This window comes from Calypte anna, chromosome 10 (genome assembly GCF_003957555.1).
Source record: "Calypte anna isolate BGI_N300 chromosome 10, bCalAnn1_v1.p, whole genome shotgun sequence".
Classification (NCBI taxonomy): Eukaryota; Metazoa; Chordata; class Aves; order Apodiformes; family Trochilidae; genus Calypte; species Calypte anna.
In genome coordinates, this window is record NC_044256.1 from 1,629,817 (window position 1) to 1,647,680 (window position 17,864).

At 44.8% G+C, this 17,864-nt stretch overlaps 1 protein-coding gene across 1 annotated transcript; it reads left to right on the forward strand.

The window, feature by feature from the left end:
* Positions 1–1,052: 1,052 nt before the first annotated feature.
* CRABP1 (cellular retinoic acid binding protein 1) lies at positions 1,053–13,139 on the forward strand. Its single transcript, XM_030457027.1, has 5 exons — positions 1,053–1,155; positions 1,193–1,278; positions 1,677–1,855; positions 4,449–4,562; positions 12,813–13,139. The coding sequence occupies exons 2-5, from the start codon at positions 1,209–1,211 to the stop codon at positions 12,861–12,863; spliced, it is 414 nt and encodes a 137-aa protein (XP_030312887.1). The 5' UTR covers positions 1,053–1,155; positions 1,193–1,208; the 3' UTR covers positions 12,864–13,139.
* Positions 13,140–17,864: the final 4,725 nt, after the last annotated feature.

Sequence of the window (17,864 nt, forward strand, 5' to 3'; positions counted from 1 at the left end):
AGGAGTGAACCCATTTTCTACATACCTCAAATAACCAACTTGCTCCTTTTACAGAGTGAGGCTAACAAGTGAGGGGTAGCTGTGACTGTAGCACGAAACTGGCTCAGCCAAGGTTTGCCTTAATTAAAAAGAATTAAAATTAAAATACATCTGGCTCCGTTCCGAGTGGGAAATCACAGACCTCTGGGTATTTTGAGAAGTCCCTTATGCCCAACAGCAGCAGAAAAACCCCATATGCCTTCATCTGCCAGATTCTGTTCCCCTTAATCAGCTGCAATCAGGAACTTCAGTCTAGCATCTTTGACCCGAAACTGAGGGATTTAAAGCAAAAACGGTGGCAATGGCCGGGACAAGGCAGAGGCAGAGCTGAAATAAATCTTCAGCAGGCTGGTGTTAATTTCAGTAAGTGTGAAACAGCTTGAGGTGCTTGTGATCACCCTGCTCACTGTGCTTTCTGATGAGGTAGGAACACTTTCTGGTTCCACAGCTGCATCTTCCGAGGGCCAGAAGTGCCACGGAGCAGCGAGGGAGTGCGTGGCTGGGCCCGTGGGTCTCTGCAGACATCACGCGTGTCTTTGGCCTTCAGCCTTCTCAGAGGGACAGGTTTGGATCAGGGGGCAGTGACAGTTCCTCACCGGTCTCCCCGGTACCCGGTTGGCCTGGTGCTGGTCCAGATTTGCAGCTCTGGGGGCGGGTTGGTTGGTACTCGAGTGGTTCGGCTGCGTGCGGGGAGTGGGGACGCGGAGTTTCGGTGCCTCGGCCCCGCCGTGATGGGCATCAGCCCGGCGTGAGCCCGGAGAGGCTGCTCGTCCTTAGATTACCCTCTCCTTCCCCTGCTTGCCTCCGGAGCCCTTCATTAAGTCTTCTCTGTCCACCCCAGCTGCGGGACAAGTGACAGTCGGGCTCTCCTTCCCGGGAAGCCCCAGGGAGGCAGCTGGCGGGATGCGAGGGAAGCGGGCGGGCGGTGATGGATGGAGGGACAGAAGGATGGATGGATGGATGGATGGATGGATGGATGGGAGGGGGGAGGCTGCCTATCGGCTGGTGCTGGCCCCGGGGGAAGGGGTGGGGGGCCGGGTGGGTGTGCCCCGCTCTCCCCGCCGCCGCCTTGGCCCGCCCCGCTCAGAAGGTGCCGGAGCCGGAGCCCGAGCAGCAGCAGCAGCAGCAGCAGCAGCAGAAGCAGCAGTAGCAGTAGCAGTGTCCCCGCCATGCCCAACTTCGCCGGCACTTGGAAGATGAGGAGCAGTGAGAATTTCGACGAGCTCCTCAAGGCGCTGGGTGAGGGACGGCGACGTCTCTGGAGTGAGGGGGTGGGGGGGGCCGCAAACCGGAGCCGAGCTCCGGTGCCTCCGAGCCGGGCACCCGGGAGAGCTCCGTGCCGGGAGAGCTGCGAGCCCGGCTGCCCAGGGAGGGGCGATGGAGCGGGCAGAGCCTCACCTGCGGACCCCGGGGATCCAGCCCAGGGCTCCGGGATGCCGCTGCATCCCGGCCGGACCCCGCGTCTGGGCAGTGGCTGCCCGGGAGCCGCGGGTCCCTGCGCGACGGGGACCCCACGGGTGGGGGGGTGGGGTACCGGGGGTGCCGCCGGACCCTCCTCGATCCTCCGGGTGCTGGGCGAGCTCAGCGCCGGGCATGGCTGGCGACTTCAAGCTGTGCTTCCTCCCCGCTTCGCCCAGGTGTCAATGCCATGCTGAGGAAGGTGGCGGTGGCTGCCGCCTCTAAACCCCACGTGGAGATCCGCCAGGACGGGGACCAGTTCTACATCAAAACTTCCACCACTGTCCGCACCACTGAGATCAACTTCAAAATCGGGGAGAGCTTTGAGGAGGAGACGGTGGATGGAAGAAAGTGCAGGGTAGGAGGGGGAGCTGGGGCGTGTGTGTGTGTGTGTGGTACCGACTTCTTTTCAGAGGAATCAAACACATCTGTGGGTGTCCCCAGACGGTTGCATTGCTGCCCTTCACCTTCTTCCTAGAGTCACTCTTCGGGGTGGTTTTGCTAGGCTTGCTCCTCTTTTCCCTCATCTGAGATTCTCCCTCTTGCAAGGTGAAACTGAAATCGGAAGGCACCGGAGCACGGCAGAGCACCCCAAAGGCAGAGCTGAGTACCTGCTTGCTAGCCCTGGGCTGGCAGGGTTTTGTCCAGCCCTTTTTGCTTCCCTACCCCCTGGAGAGAGCTCCGCTGCCGTGAAAGCTCTCCCCAGCAGGGACACGGGGAACTGTGGAGCAAGAGAGACCTCAAGAGTCAGGATTTAGTGCACAAACCTGACATAACTTTTGCCCTAAACTGAATCAGATGAGCTCACAGGCAGCCTGTGGTTAGTTTGGGGCTGAAATCCTCTTTCATTGCAAGTGGGAGTCTGCCCTTGGCTGATCAGAAAAGTCAGGCTTGGAGCTGTACCAGCCCTAATTACACCCTCTCCTTGTGCAGAGGTGTGTGACAGGGTGACCACTGCAGTGCTGGGGGCTTGGCTCTGTGTCTCAGCCTCTGTACCTCCACCTTGCTGTGGCCGTGGCAGTGTCTGACACCAGGTTCTTGCCAGGGTAGATAGGTGGGAGCCAGGGTGCTGTAGGAATGGACTGTGATCATACCTGGCATTTCAAAAAAAGTGTCAAGGGCCTGGCTTTCTCAGGCACTGTACTCTCACACTTATAACACAGTTATAAAAGTGTGAATAGGGAGCATCAGAGTGTAGTCCCAAAGAAGAATACAGTTTCAGAAGTATCCTGTGATGATTATACTTCCCAAAACACCACTTTGCTAATTGTTGGGCCAGCTTCTGAGGCCATTTGCACCACTGAAAATGCAGGACTTACCATTTCCAGTGAAATTGCTGTGAACTTAAATTTAAATTTATGAAAAAGGGAGGCAGATTCTGGGGGTCAGTGACCATTCTGAACATCCACTTCACTTCTAGGATGAGTTATCATATATTTAACAGTTTGTCCAGGAAATGTTGCTGGCTGTGTTAATTTATCTTGTTTGGCAAAAGTAGTGTTTTAGTGTCTTCATGCATAATGCATACACAATAAATGTGACCCTCTTTCTAGAGCAGGATTTACTGCTGCAGATGGAAAAACAATAATTACAGCTGTAAGCTATGAAAGTTGGAAAAATCTGAAAGAAATGTGTTTTGTGAAGTAGTAAATTTTTTCCATGTGCTGTGAAATTATTTATAGTCCACTCTCAGGAATAAGTTGTACTGCTGTGTGTATAGAACCAAGCTGTGGCCACGGAGCAGAAACTGACAGATAATAAAATAGTACTTCAGAATGTAATCTGCAATATCTGGCAAAGTTGCTGACCAGTGATAGATTTTGATATACTTTATGGGGTGGAGGGTTTGAGTCTGCCAACTAACTTGATCCATTGTTCATACAGACAAAGAGGGAGCTTCTGGCTTCTCCAGCTGCCATTTCAGTTGGCTTGTTGGCTTCAAAAAGCTATTGTTTTGAAAAAATATTTATAAAGTAAACAGCTAATTTTAAAGCAAAGTAAGTTTGGTTTGTTTTTTTTTTTTCCCCTTGGAAAGTCTGGGGAGTGTTAATTTGATTGTATGGCTATAGGTTTGTATGTGTGTGGATTTGTGTACAATCACAGACTAATTAATGCACGGCTGCCATGTGCTAGTTACAAAGCAATTACACATTCATTACAGGACATCCTTCAGCACAGCTGTTCCATTGCACTGCAGAGTAATAAGTTCAGTGCTAGGATGAAAAGCAACAAACTCAGGGCTTGCCTTTTTCTGAAAGCTCAACAAAATCCTATGGGGCTTGGGGTTGGGGTTTTTGGGTTTTTTTTACATATATTTCAGTGGTTTTGTAACTTTAAAAATGCCCAAGGATGTTTCAAATCTCCAGACCCACAACCTTAAAAAAGTGAGATTGCAAACGCTTGAATTGTGACAAAGTTTCTTTAGTTTAGTTGTGTTTTCTTCCAGTTTGTTAGCATTGTGTGCTATAGCAGTGCCACATAGCATGGAAGGTTCTAAGTGACAAAGGCTGCATTATTTATGACCACAACATGATACTATGAATCTTGATGCTTTTACAGGACTTTGTAGTGATGAAAAAACATGTCTGAGCAAACCACAGGTGTACAAAGATGCTGGGGAATGTAGATGCTACGTTATTACAAGCTTCTAAATTATCCGTCCCAACACCAAGAGTTTTATTATTAAAACTGTGTGACTTTTTGATTTAGAAACACTGGAAAGACACTTTTGCAGTTATTTTCATATTAATATACACCTATTTCCAAAATGCCCCTTCACACCTTGATTTTGATGTCAGAGTTTCCACTGATACCTTTTCCCCTTTGCCTTTCTCTATGTGTTGCTCCTTTACTGCATCAGATATTCTCACCACTGCTCATTGTTGTCTCTCTTGCCTCATGCTGCTGGGGAGTATAATTAATGTTATTCCTAATGGTTTTCTTGTCTGCAGAGTTTGGCCACTTGGGAAAATGAAAACAAGATCTATTGCAAACAAACTCTCATTGAGGGGGATGGCCCCAAAACATACTGGACTCGAGAGTTAGCTAATGATGAGCTGATCTTGGTAAGAACTTTGAACCCACCCAGCATATTAACCCACCATATTAACAGGTTTTTGTTACCACCCAGCATGACTTACTGTTTTTCCTCCCTTAATTACATCTGGAGCACTACCATTTTCATAATCCTCTGCAGCACAACTCATACATCACCCTTTCTTTTCAGTGTTTTGGCTGTGTTTTCTTTTGAGAAATAATGAGGATATGTGCTGGCATTTTGTTGCTGTAACTTCTACCACGGTTTTACTGCTAGAATAATCAGAATCGGGCCATTTCTGCTCTGTAAATTCACAGAACTACTCAAGAATTTGATAAATTTACTGTTGATTTTCCCTGGTGATCAAGGCCTTTGGCCTTCTTTCTGGAAAACCTTCTTTTTTAGGCAAAGTGCATAATATGTTGCTTCTTATACACAATCACACGGTGTGGCATCCTCTGATCTCATTCTGTTTATGATGAACATACTCCTACTCCCCCATCTCTGCCACTTTCCCCAATTTCTTCATCATTTCTTCATCCCAGCAATGCACCAAACTGCACCCTTGCTGTCAGCCAGCATCCCCCCTCTCCTCTGTGCCTTCCATATGGCAGCAGGATTACTGGAGGCATTCTGAGCAGCACCTCTGCAGCTGCCTCACCATTTATGCCACCAATCACGGGCAGTTTACTCCTTTATTTTGCACTTATTTCTGCTAGCACTGTGCTCTCCACTGAATCCTTTCTCTCTAGTGCCTGTACATTCATGAAACAATAACCCAGGAGTAGAGAAAGCCACAGTTTCTCTGAGTTACAAGTAGCACAGTTCACCTTGAGTTCAGGATAATTTTGTTGCACATGTTCCTAGCAGGGAATTGTGGCTAAAGAGTTGATTAGGCTGTTACGCCTCATCAGTTTGGGCGTGGAAGACAGGCTGCTGGAGTTTGGGGTAAGAAAACATCAAAGCAGGGGGGGTTTGTTTCAAACTATCACACTAACTAAACCTCTGCACTTTGGAAAACAAACAGCCTCTAAAAACAGTTTCTCTAAAGCAGTCGGAGCTCTGTTTTTAAGATTGCATCTGAAACACAAACAGGACCCAAGCCTAAGCAAGTAGAAGCAGAAAGCTTTTAAGCTGTTAATATTATTCCAGACATTTTGGACCTGTTCTCTCACCCCTTAGGAGGAGGTGGATGCTGTTGGTGAAATCACAGTGGTTTCTACTGAATGAATGCTCCAATTCTGGATAATTTCTTTTGACTCAACCACTGAAATCCCTCATATTATCAAAAACCTCCAGGAGGCAAAGTCCTTTGATCTCTGCTTTGCATCTTTATATATAGTGCAGTGGGGAAAAAAAAAAAACAACCCAACAAGCATTTTCAGCTCTAATTTTTCCAGCTTTCTAACAATGCATTAGTTTACCATTTAAACTACAAACAAGTGAGGCAGCTGCTAGGCAAAGTGAACTGCTCCAAACAAAGCAAGAAAGCCAATCATAGCACAATTTCCTTCTACAATCAGCAACATGAACTTACCCTGCTGGGCAAGAAGAATGAGGTTGGTTAAGAAACCGGAGTGAATTATCAAGCCATCTAACCAATTTTCTTGTTTAATACAGTCTGCTGAGCTTTTCTGAATTGTTCTTTGAATTAGAATATTATTTAGAAAAAAATCCTTCTTATTCAAGTATTTCCATTTGTAGGAGCTCAGTCACAACTCCTGATAACTTATTTTACTGGTTAAGTTGCTTACCATCAAAAAAACACATATTATTTCTAATCTCTATATATCTAGATTCAACCTCCAGCCATGACTTGTTGTGTATCAAAGCACCTCAATAGTATACCTAAAGTTTGGTATTGCAAATATTTCTTAACAACACTGATAAAGCCAGTTCTTGGAAGAACCTTCCTGTTGTTAAGCTAAACCACTGGAAGACCTTGAGACCTTCAATATGAAGTGAGCCTTCCTTGAAATGTTCTTTCAGTGCTTCTATAATCCCCCCCTCCCCATAATTTATCAAATTAGTCCTTTCTAAGCTGGGAACCCCAGAACTACACAGAGTTTTGCTGGCAGTCAGACTAGCCCCTAATGCACACGGACTTCATCTCCCACCTCTTCCCTGAAATTATTCTGATTATTATGCAGATTATGATGTTAACTCTTGTTTGGGAATTCACGCTCAGCCCATCATGATCCCAAGTAATTTTCCTGGTTCCTAATTCCCCAGACTGATCCCCTTCCCCTCTCCTGCAAGCTGAGGCTGTGCTCATTGGTTGCCAGGTACAATTTTCCTGTAGCCATTATGAAGCAAAGTGTTTGCTTCCAGGTGGCCTGGATCATCCTCTTTGTCTTTTATGATTTAATAGGATATGCAGTTCCATTCTCTTACCTCTTAACTGGAGCACAATGGCCTCGTGTGCTTTATTAAATATTAGCCCATTAGTTGGTTTTCAGGACAAAGGTTTTCAGGCCCCTGAAGACATGTTGTGGGACTGAATACACAAATCTTCTAAATACATGGATCAGTATGTTCAGAGTCTTCTGACATTCCAGAGAAACATCAGTGAGGCATTTCTGGGAGTAAGGGTGCTGAGTGTGAGGTCTCAGGACCTTTGGAAAAGTTAAGATGGCCACAATTAGCCCTTCTGGGAGGCAGCAGAAGGTTCTGCTGTTTGGAGGAAGGCAGAAGAGGGTGATGGAGGCTGCATTTTCTTGTCTTTGGTCACTAGTTTTAGAAGCACAGAATATTCCCTCCAGATCCTTATTCAGGCTTGGAAAGCTAACCATCTGAAGAGATGGGCTGAGGTGTATTCCTCAGCTCTAGCAGGGAGCAAAGTAGGAATAGGAGCTCTCAGTGAGAAGACCCTGTGATCTCTTTTTATCTCTTGCCTTTCAGCTGTGTTTGAGTTTTTATCAAGTGCAGAAAGATTCTACTTATATTATTTTCCTTGGATCTGGGTCTGCAACCCCCCACTTACATCTTACTTCTTCAGAACTAAGATCTCAGTGAGAAGAAATCTTTGTCTTTTCCTTTCTTTTCTTCTTCCACCCACTCAGCTTTGTTAGTGTTCTTTAGAACCTGAAATTCCTTCTCATTTGGTTTTGCTGCCCATAGCACTACAAACAGTTCCCATCTTCACACTCCTCAAACCTCCCTACTTACCTACGAAATGTTTTATGTTCCTTTACTCCTTCTGATGTGCTTTGGGAAGCTTTCCCTCTTTCCATCCTGGCAGCAGAAGGAAACCACATTTTTGTCAACTTCTGGATGTCTGGAGCTGGGCAGCTGTCTTTATGGGGCAGAGCCCCTGATGTAGCAGTTCAGGAACTCTGTAAGGTTAATATTTATTTCACAATCTCTGCTTCTGATCCTCTACCTAAAGAAATCTTCCAAGAAGTCCCCTCTTGGGTCCCCTACAGAAGAAATCAAAAAAGCTCATACCCCATTTAGAAGAAGTTGCAAGAATCTAGGCTGTATTAGACTGAGGCATGAATGGAAAAAAGGCTTGGGGCAACAGGCAGGGGGTCAGGAATGAGTTTTGCTCTGCTAATCCTGGCTGCATAAGTGTTGGAGCTTTGCCACACCATTTTGATCTAATATGCTGCATTGCTTAGGGGGTCCTTTTGTTTATGACGTTTTCCTAGTGGGAGGATATCTTTTTTTTTCCCCCCCCTCTACCCAGCATGTTAAATAAAGGCATTTATTATCACAGATAATAAAATTTTTTAAATCAGTGTTGAATTTTCATTACTACCACTGAGCTAAAATAGAAACCATATTACTGCCTGATTATCCATCCTTTTTGAATCCTGGCATAAGAGTTCCTTATGTCCTTGAAAGATTTTCCCTTGCAGCATTGTGATGGTCTTCCATGTCACATTGGAACACAGATGCTGGGAACAAGCTACTAAGCTACAAAGTTGTTGGTTTTTTTGGTTTTTTTTTACCTTTTTTACCTTTTTTTGCCTTCAGGTGCCAGTTAGGTTTGCCTTTAGTTCTCCTTAGCTCCTTGCAGCATGAGGAATGAGATTACTCCTGTTAGTACCATCATAACACTTGGCTCATACACTGGCAGATGTAGGACCAAAGTCCTGGTAGAAAGAGTCCTTTCAGCTGAGTAAAGGAAGAGAATCAACCTCTGGTTTATAAAAAAGGTGGTGTGAATGTCTTAGAACACTGCAACTCCTCTCCTCAGTGCTTTTTATTCTAAACCCATCTGATGCTCTTGCTGAGAACCCAGCACTGCATTTTTAGAAGTACTGAACAATGTAGGTAAAAAAAAAAAAATTAAATGGAACATGCAAGCAAGGGAGGGTGAACAGGATAGATCCCCATCAAATGCACATTTCTTTGTCTTGACTGGATCTTTAGATTATATTGTATTTTCTTTTAAGGCTGCAATGTGTACATATCTACATTTTAACTCCACGTTCAAAAGCTACAACTGGAGTAGCACGTGAGCAGTCAAGATCAGAATATAAGACAAAAAGATAGATTTCCTTTACTTGTCTGAAAATGAAGGTCTGGGATTAAATCTGTTCTAATATGCTTTTTCTTCCCTTTTGTACTCTCTAATGTTTTTGCTGTTGCTGTGTGTTTTCGTCAGGGACATTAATGAGCTATCAATCACTTGAGTAAGTCAGAAGAACAAAAGGTCTGCTCTTTACAAAGTTAAAGGATGCTGCTTCCAAATGTTAGCTATTCAAATGAGAAAATTTATATTCAGGCTTTGTCTGCACTGCTGCTTTCATGGCTGCTCATGCCTCTATAGATTTTAGCTTAATCTGTAACACACAAACATTTTCAAGTGGATGATTACTGAAGAGTGGCTTTAAAAACAGCCTTAGACCACATTTTGCACAGTTCACCTGTCACACAGGGGTTCTCAGAATCAATTATAGCAAGGGTCAGAGATCAGAACATTAGGGGGGGTTTGAAGCTTGGTTTCTATTCTACATTCCCTCCCCAGAAACATCTTGCCATAGTTGATTAAAAGTGGTGAACTGTGGAGCCTAGATGAGTGAGTGAACATTTTTAAAACTATGTGGCTGGCTTCTGAAATGGCAGACACCAGGGGAGAAGGGGCAATGCAGCTTTGGGAAGATATTCTGCAGCCAAATGCTGAGAGTTGTGATGTGCCTAAGCCTTGTGTTGAGCAACATGAAGCTAAGTGTTTAACCTTTCTGTAGTTTTGGGGGAGAGATCTTAAATAAAACCAGTTATCCAAAGGAGGGTTTATTCATGCTGAGCTCACTGGGGGCTCACTCATGCTGACCTCATTCAGGCAGCCCTGAGAGAAGTTCAGAAGCCTGTAGCAGTCCATACATATGTGTTACCTGGCCCTGAGGCTTTAATTCACTATTTGCCTTGAGCAGACCTACAAGGGGGCTTAGGGATCTGCAGCCTAGCCTGGTCTGGGTCACAGCCCAGGCATAGAAGCAGAGAAAGAAGCCAAAACTCTTTACATCTGGGATGCATCTGATCCTGTATGGAGCCTCTATAACATCAGTTGTAGCTTAGATGTTTGCTGCTTACCAGCTTTGAAGGCTTCTGCTGGGAGATCCCATTGTCTCAGGTTCTTCCTTCTGTCATTCTGTGATTCATTTGACTCTGAGGAAAGCATATAACACAGCAGCTCTCAAAGACATCTACCAGCATTCAGGTACCTTAATAACTGACCTGGTTTTGCACGGCCCTGTTGATTGATTTCCTGCAGAAAGTCAGGTTGGATATTTTGTGATGGGCCTAGCAACACCCCAGTTTGGAACTGGGGGCTTCACCTGCAGTGGCTACAGCCCCATCATGATCAACCTGTCCTAAACCATATGGGAGTTGGAATGTGAGAGGAAATATGCAATTTGCCTTTATTGTGAAGATTGACATCTTTATTCTAGGTAACATGGATGTTTGCATGTGAACAAAGAATTTTCTGAGGACTCATTTACTTCATATCTTCTTTTCTCCGTTTGTTTGCTGATGTATTCTGTCTTCTTTTTGCAAGTTGCCTCTGCAGGTTGGTCAATCACAAGCAGGTAACAGGGGACTTCTGCATGCACTCTCAAAAGTGATCTTCAGCCAGGACTGCTCATTTTGTTTTTGTTTTTGTTTTTTTTTAATTAGGAATTTCTACTCCTCTGGATCATTGAAATCTTCCAAGCCTGCTTGTTCTGACAGGAATTACCACTTCTTTCCAATCTAGATTCAAAACCATCAACACTGAACTGCTTCATCCTGAATCACACTCACTTTTTTTTTTTTTTTCCAGACAGTCAGACCTGTTGTGAGAATAACTGCTGTTGCACAGGTGTAGGGGAAGGGATTTATCTCTTAATTTCCAAAAATAATAGACAGAAATTTACCAGGGAGGTTACAGGAGTTTTGCAAACTGCTGCTACAGCTTTTCTCATTAGAACTGACTGATGTGGTACCCACAGATCCCAAGATGTGGCTGCATAGCTCTGCAGCTCCAACTGGCAGACTGGGGCTGTGCCAGCTCGTGAAGAACACTACACAAAGAGTGTTTTACTGTTATTTATGATTTGTGTTGAAATAGCAGCAGGGGCCCCACACTTCACTGTGCTTAGAAGTGCCTGAACATACCATAGAAAGACACTCACTGTCAGAGTGATCTTCCCATCTCCACAGACAACCTCAAACCCTGGATGACTTGACCCTGATTTGCTTTCCCTGGCAAAGCTCCTGCTGAAATCATTTCACCTTTGTGTATAATTTTGGAGGTGCTGAAGGAAGACACAGTAAAGGCACAGGTATCTGATGCTGTGGGCAATAGAGAGCTAAGTGCATCCTTTATATTCATTTTCACATGTTTTTGTGTGTAAGCTAGAAATGTTTATAAAGGTTGGGATTATAATCTCTTTATATGTATTTTTAAAAGTCTGTTTCTCAAAAATGCTAGCAGACTTTTCCCCTCAATAAAGTGAACAAAATATAAGCTAGAGTCAGTGTTAAAGCCAAGTCCTGTTTGTTGGCCAAAACAGGCATAGAACACATTCAAACAAATAAAATACAGCTGAATTTTCATAACACACTGGGGGTAGGTCTTAATTATATTTTTCAGTGAGACCTTGGCAGCTATTACAGCCAAATATCCCACCTCACAGCTCGTTAGTGGGGAGCTCAAAGCTGTCTGTCAGTGCAGCTGAACATGAATTTTTTTTTTTTTAAAGTCAGTATTTCCTCACTCTTGCACCCATTGTTTCCTTCTTTGTTGAATTGCTTGCTTAGGTTTTAGCCTGCCAGACCTGAAATGACATACAAACACCTGCCACAGTCACTGTCCTGCCTAAATGTCCTGGTAATCTGCATGGCTGGGGTAGAATTGCCTTTTAAAGGGAGAGCCCCAGGGTGAGTTCAGACATGTAGATTTTCAGAAGTCTGAAAAGAAGTCTTTCAGAAGTCTCTTTCAGTCTCTGATACATCAGAACATCATTTAACACCAGCTCTAAGTATCTGGAAAATCAGGGTACCCTGAGGTGCTGAATCTGGTGTAAGAAAGAGGATGATAAGAGGCTGTAGTCTGTCATCTGCCAGTGCCTTTCATGTCTGCAGTCATCAGATGCTTGTGAGATCTCAGAGGTGTTCAGTCATCTGAGTTGAGTTTGAGCTCCACTACATTTTTCTTCATCATCTCACCTTCCTTTCAGATCCTTATCACATTTAACAAATCCTCTTGTTAAGGTCACAGTATCCTGGAGGAAGGCTGTAACTGGCACTGCCCACATCTACAGCTTGGGAGAGAGAATTCTGGTGTCCTGGCATGGTGTGTCAGCAGCTTTATGTCCCCAGGTTATAGATCTACATTCTCCTGGTCTTCAGCATTGCTCCAAGGACTTCATTTGAACTCCTCTGTTTTATACCTGCAAAGACCAAAGAATACCTTTTCAGCATGCCCTCTGGATTCCACCCTCACCACTGCCAGTTCAAAGTGCTGCAACTGCCTCTAAATATAACAACGTTACATTCCAGATTCTCTTTCTTTTCTCATGTTTATTTATAAATGCATGCCAAGAAACTATAGAAGGAGGGAATTTCTGCATCATTTATCATTCTGACAAAATTCATTGTGCCTTGGGAAAAAGGTCACTTAAATTGCATTCCTCTTCCAAAATGACTTCTTTCTCTACTCTCATCTGTCAAAAGGAAAATGTATTTCTGCTGAAGAACTAGCTACTATGGTAAAAAGAACTTTAAAAAATGGTGTTAAATGTTTGCTGGTTCCATCTCTTCTGATTGATTTCTATTTCTTTTCCAGACCTTTGGTGCTGATGATGTTGTGTGCACAAGAATTTATGTAAGAGAGTAAAAACATCCATTTGCTTGTCATCTGGGATGAAATGGAGCGCTGTGAAAATCCCCAGTATAATGAGTATCTGTGTGTGCAGTTCCTAAGGCAGTGTTGTATGTGACCATGTGTGTTATATCTGAACCCATATCCTCTGTCAAAGTGTATTTTGCTGTTATTTCTCATTGCAGACACCGTTCCTTCCCTCTTTTATGCCATCATTTTCCTCGTCTGCTTTGTATTTTGTAGTCCTCACTCGCTATGGTTTCCTCAGTTATTAAAATTATTGGGCAGAACTCGCTGGCCTTTTGGGGTGTTTTTAATAGAAATCCCAAGAGGGCTTTGGTGAGGGCTGAAAGATTTTTTTACCCTCTGTTGAAGGACTTGGGGAGTGTCACTGCTGCCAGGGAACACCTCCTGGGGCAACACAGAGATGCAGGAGAACAAGGGAATTGGGAGAGCTTTCCAGGAGCTGCAGGGCTCACAAATCCACAGCTCTGCTTCTTTCCTTCTTTCTCTCCTGTCTTCTTGGGAGAAGCTGTTGAGGAGCAATTCCTGTATCCTGTGTCTGAGAGGACTGGGATTCAGCAGACCCAGGCAAGGAGAGATCTTTACCCTCTTTCCTGCTGCGTCTCTGAAGAATGCCCAAACTTTCCCTGTTGAGACACTCATTATCCAAGTACAAAGCACAGCTGTATCTCCAGGACAAATAACATCCTGGTCATGACTAATCCTGTCATCACACCCAAGCACCTCAGGCCTGATCAGAGAGCCAGCAGAATCTGACAGACTTCACTGAGGAGAGCTGAGCAAAGCTGCTTTTCTCCTACTCTCCCACCTGCACCACTGAGAACTTCTGAGGGCTTCGGTGCCCATCAGTGTTACACTTCTGGTGACTCAATATTACATTCTTTGAGAAATAAGCATTTAACAGACCAGAGCCATAGTTCAAGAATGAAAGAAATACCAAGTTTAATGTATTTATTCTGGCTCAGATTTCTGGCCACATCACTATCACTATTAGATTCAAGCTGAACAGTCATTCCTCTAATGAACCAGAAACTCTTCTGTTCCTCAGTGTTGGAAATACCTGGAGACTGAGACCAGAAGCACTACTTCTTTTTTTTTAGTGCAGTATCCAAGCTTATCTGATCAACTTTCATCTCTGCAGGAATAATTTATCTGCTTCATGTCACTCAATCACTGAGGATTTTTAAGAGGTTCAGTGTTAGCACAGTATGTACCCAGCTCACTCAATATTCAGAACGGGAAAACAGGTCCGAATCTTAAGCATTTTGGGACATCAGTGGGAAAGAAATTACTATGTCCCTTCCTCACCTGCCCAGCCATGCAGAGGAATTGCCTTTGCTAGGACTGACAAACTCCTGGGGAGAAATCAGCCACTTGTTCTGTAAGTGCAGTGGGAGAGAGCTCCAGAGCACAGCAGGAGAGAAACGTACTCTGTGCTTTCTGTCCCCTCTGCTCTGGCAGGTCACACTTTCTTTCTCTGTCATCTGCACTCAAGATGCAGCTGAAAATGGGGATCTTCTCCTCCCACACTCTAACCTTAAGCCAGAGCCTGTTTGCAAGACCCTGGTTCAGTTGGTACCAATTAAATCCACTGCATGTTGGTTCACAGTGAAGCACGGGCTGGAATTGGTTCATTGTGTTTGGGATGCAGCTGAAGCTCTCCCCTGGTAAGAACGAAACCATGAGGGGGAATGACAGTGGTCTATATTTTCTATCCTCTTTTAAGATTCAAATTAAAATAGTTGGTTGGGTTTTTTTTCCACTAACAAATTCCATTTCAAGAGTATCTGGACCTGCTTGTGCAACCAGCTGTGCCAAAGGGACTCCATAAAAAGTGCTGGGCTGAACTAGCTCAGGGCTTCTCAGTGATGCAGACAAAACTCTGTCCTGCCACATCAAGGCTGAGAAGTAAACAGCACTGTGTTGCAGGACATGCTGTCACATGCCATATCCTACAGCAACAGGAGCCCACCAACACTGCAGAATGCTTCACTTCCACCCCCCAGAAGCTGGGTGGTGAATGTGGGGGCTGGTACAAGCTGTTGAGGCAAAAAGCAGAGCCAAAGTCACTTGGTAGAAGCACTGTTTTGCCAGTCCTAGCAATTACCCTTCCTGCCTGTGCCTCAAGTAGCCCTGATTTTTTTGGGTTCACCATTTTTCTTCGTAGCCTCAGCATTTGTGAGGGTTCAGCAAGGTATTGGTGTGAACCTCACGTTGTCTAAAGCAAGTGAGCACGTTTAATAGGAGCAGTAATTTGTGTTTCATTTCTAGGGAGCCTCATGCTTCCTAAGCTGTTGTGCTGCTCAAGCAAATATCCTGCAGAAAATTTTACTATCAACTGGAAAATACCAAGTCATGTTTCCATCCAGTTGGCAGGCACTATCCAAGTAGTAAAGCATGAGCTGTGTAACTGGGTTGTAGAAGTTCTGATTCAAAACAGGCTCTTGAGATATGAGCTACCCTGCATAGCTGGGAACTTGATGCTTCCAGGACTTGAAACTGTTCCCCTAAGCTTCATTTGCAGTCTGGCATGACACAAGTTCCTTTCTTTAGTCATTTCAGTGTGGAAGCTTCACCACATGATTGACTTCCATGGAATTGCATGAGAGTTACTGGTGCATGGGTAAATCCGTATGAAGAGGGACTAGAATTGGTCCAGGGTGTTAGTTTTATGGCTCATTCTTGAAACACTGTGAAGGCCAAATTGCACTTTGTGAGTCCTCCTGGATTTAAAAGTTCTTCAAGTCTAGGCACACAAGGACCTGGCATGATTTCACTGGCCAGAAGCCTTGCAGTTGTCTCCTGCCCTTTTCTTTGCTGACACTGTGGTCCTTTGGGAACATGGAAGAGGAACAACGCCAGGGTAGCCAACAGAGAGAGTTTTATCCATTTCTTGTGTAAAAACTCATTAATTCACCCCTCCACGGACGAGGTGATGGAAGTGGAGTTACTGTAGGTGGCATTCACAAAATCTCCATCTCACTGTGTCTGAGTGTTAAAAACTTGTTGCTTGGCACAAGAGGAGCCTGAAGCTTCAGGGGGCCACTCTCTGCAGGCAGGAGGGAGGGAATTTTTTAGGCAAAGGTGCCAAGACAATGGAGCTGGTGAAGGTCACATGAATGGTTACTCGATAGCATGGGGATATCTGAAAAGGGCCCCGGGATTTTCTGGCTGTTGCCTTCCAGAGGCTTTCTGCATCACTGGGTCTTTTAATCAGGCCTGGGATGGAACAAGCAGGGGAGGCAGGGACAGAGCTTGGCTCATAGCTGAGTGCATCAGGGAGCAAACAGAACCTTCCTGCCCCTCACCATGCTGGGCTCTAATTAGCACTTTGGCACTTGAGTTGGAAGCACAGACTGGAGACACAGAGCTCCCCCATCCCTGCACCTGATTGACCACTGCATGATCACCCTCCCCAGGTCTGCTGTCCCACAAAACTCTGTGCCCAAGCAGCAGGACTTCTGAGGGCTGCCAGTGCTCAAGGGGGACAGCCAGATGACTTTTCAGCCTTTGTTGCTAAGATTGTTGCATAAGGGACCTCTTCCCTTTGAGGTTATTCAACCATTTATGTTTGAGAGCATTTCCCCAGAGCAGGCCAGCAGAATACAGGTAGCTGAGGTGAGAAGACTTTCTCCCTGAAATCAAAAAACTTTGTCTTGCAGTTGCTTCACCAGTACAAATGAGCATTCAGCTGCCTAAACATAGGTGTCTGCACCTAGTTTAGTATCCAGGAGATCTGCACAAAAATGACACATACACATATACATGCAATATATACACAGGCTCTGCATGAGATCTGTGCCTTTTTTTTGAGAGAGAGACAGAGAGGCAGCAGCAGACCAGGGACAAAACCTGAGGGCATTGCAGAAGAGATGGCAGGGACCAGGCCACTGGCTCCCAACCAATGTGCCTGCAGGCTTGGGACCAAGCTGTGCACTGCACTGACCACACTGATAGCTCCTGGCTACAGGAGGATGAAGGAAGGGTTATACAGCTATCTGCAGCAACTTGGCCCATGTGTAATGTTTCACAGAAACAAAAGTTCCCTACATGAGTGGGATACAGCAGCCATACTCTCTGCCTCAGGGCAAGAAGAGTTCATTTTAGGATTTTCCTTTGATTTTCCATACTTTGTTCCTATGGGGCTTTCATAAAACATTCACTGTTTTTTCTTCTCTCCAGGAAAAATAAACATCCTAACCAGTAAACAGATGAGGCAGTGAAGCTGGATTCAAAATAATCCACTGTGGGAAACCCAAACTATGAAAAAAAAAAAAAAAATTAAAATCTCAGCCAGAAATATGATATTGCATGGAATTGCTCAGTTCACACTTATCTGTAGCACTGTGTGGGAACAGAGCTATCCCTCTGCAGCCTGCATGCCCTGGAGAGCTCCTGCTCCTTCAGCTCAAGTCATCACTTATTGCACTCTGAGTGCAAAGGGATCTCTTTCTGCTGACAGGAAGCTCCAAATCCCACAGGGCTGCAGAATTCAGAGTCTTCAGTTAAAGTATGTGCTGTCTGAACACTGCCATGTCAGGAGTGGAACAACCTGAGGTGTTCTCTTTGATATTACAGATGGCTGGCTGGCTGACTAAAGAAGGTGGTAAAAAAAATGCTGTTAGGAATAATGAAGGAATAGGTGGGGACAGATGTCACGGTGCTTTCAGCTATTTATTTCATTTTTAACATTACCCACATTGCCTCACAGAATATGAGACCAGTTTTGATCAGAAGCAAAAAAAAACCCAAAAAAAAACCAACCCTAGATTCTTGAAATTTTGCTTCACTCTTACTTAACTCTTGCTGCACTCTGCTAAGCAGAGAGAAGCTCTGGAAGCTGAAAATGGGGGTTTTGTCTCATATCTCTCACAGCGTTTCCATCTGAGGGCCCCTCAGTGATGCTCCACCACCCCACTCCATGGCAGGCACTCATTTCTTTTGCCATGTTCTCAGAACAAAGAGCAATTTGTTATCTCATCTGTTTCACAA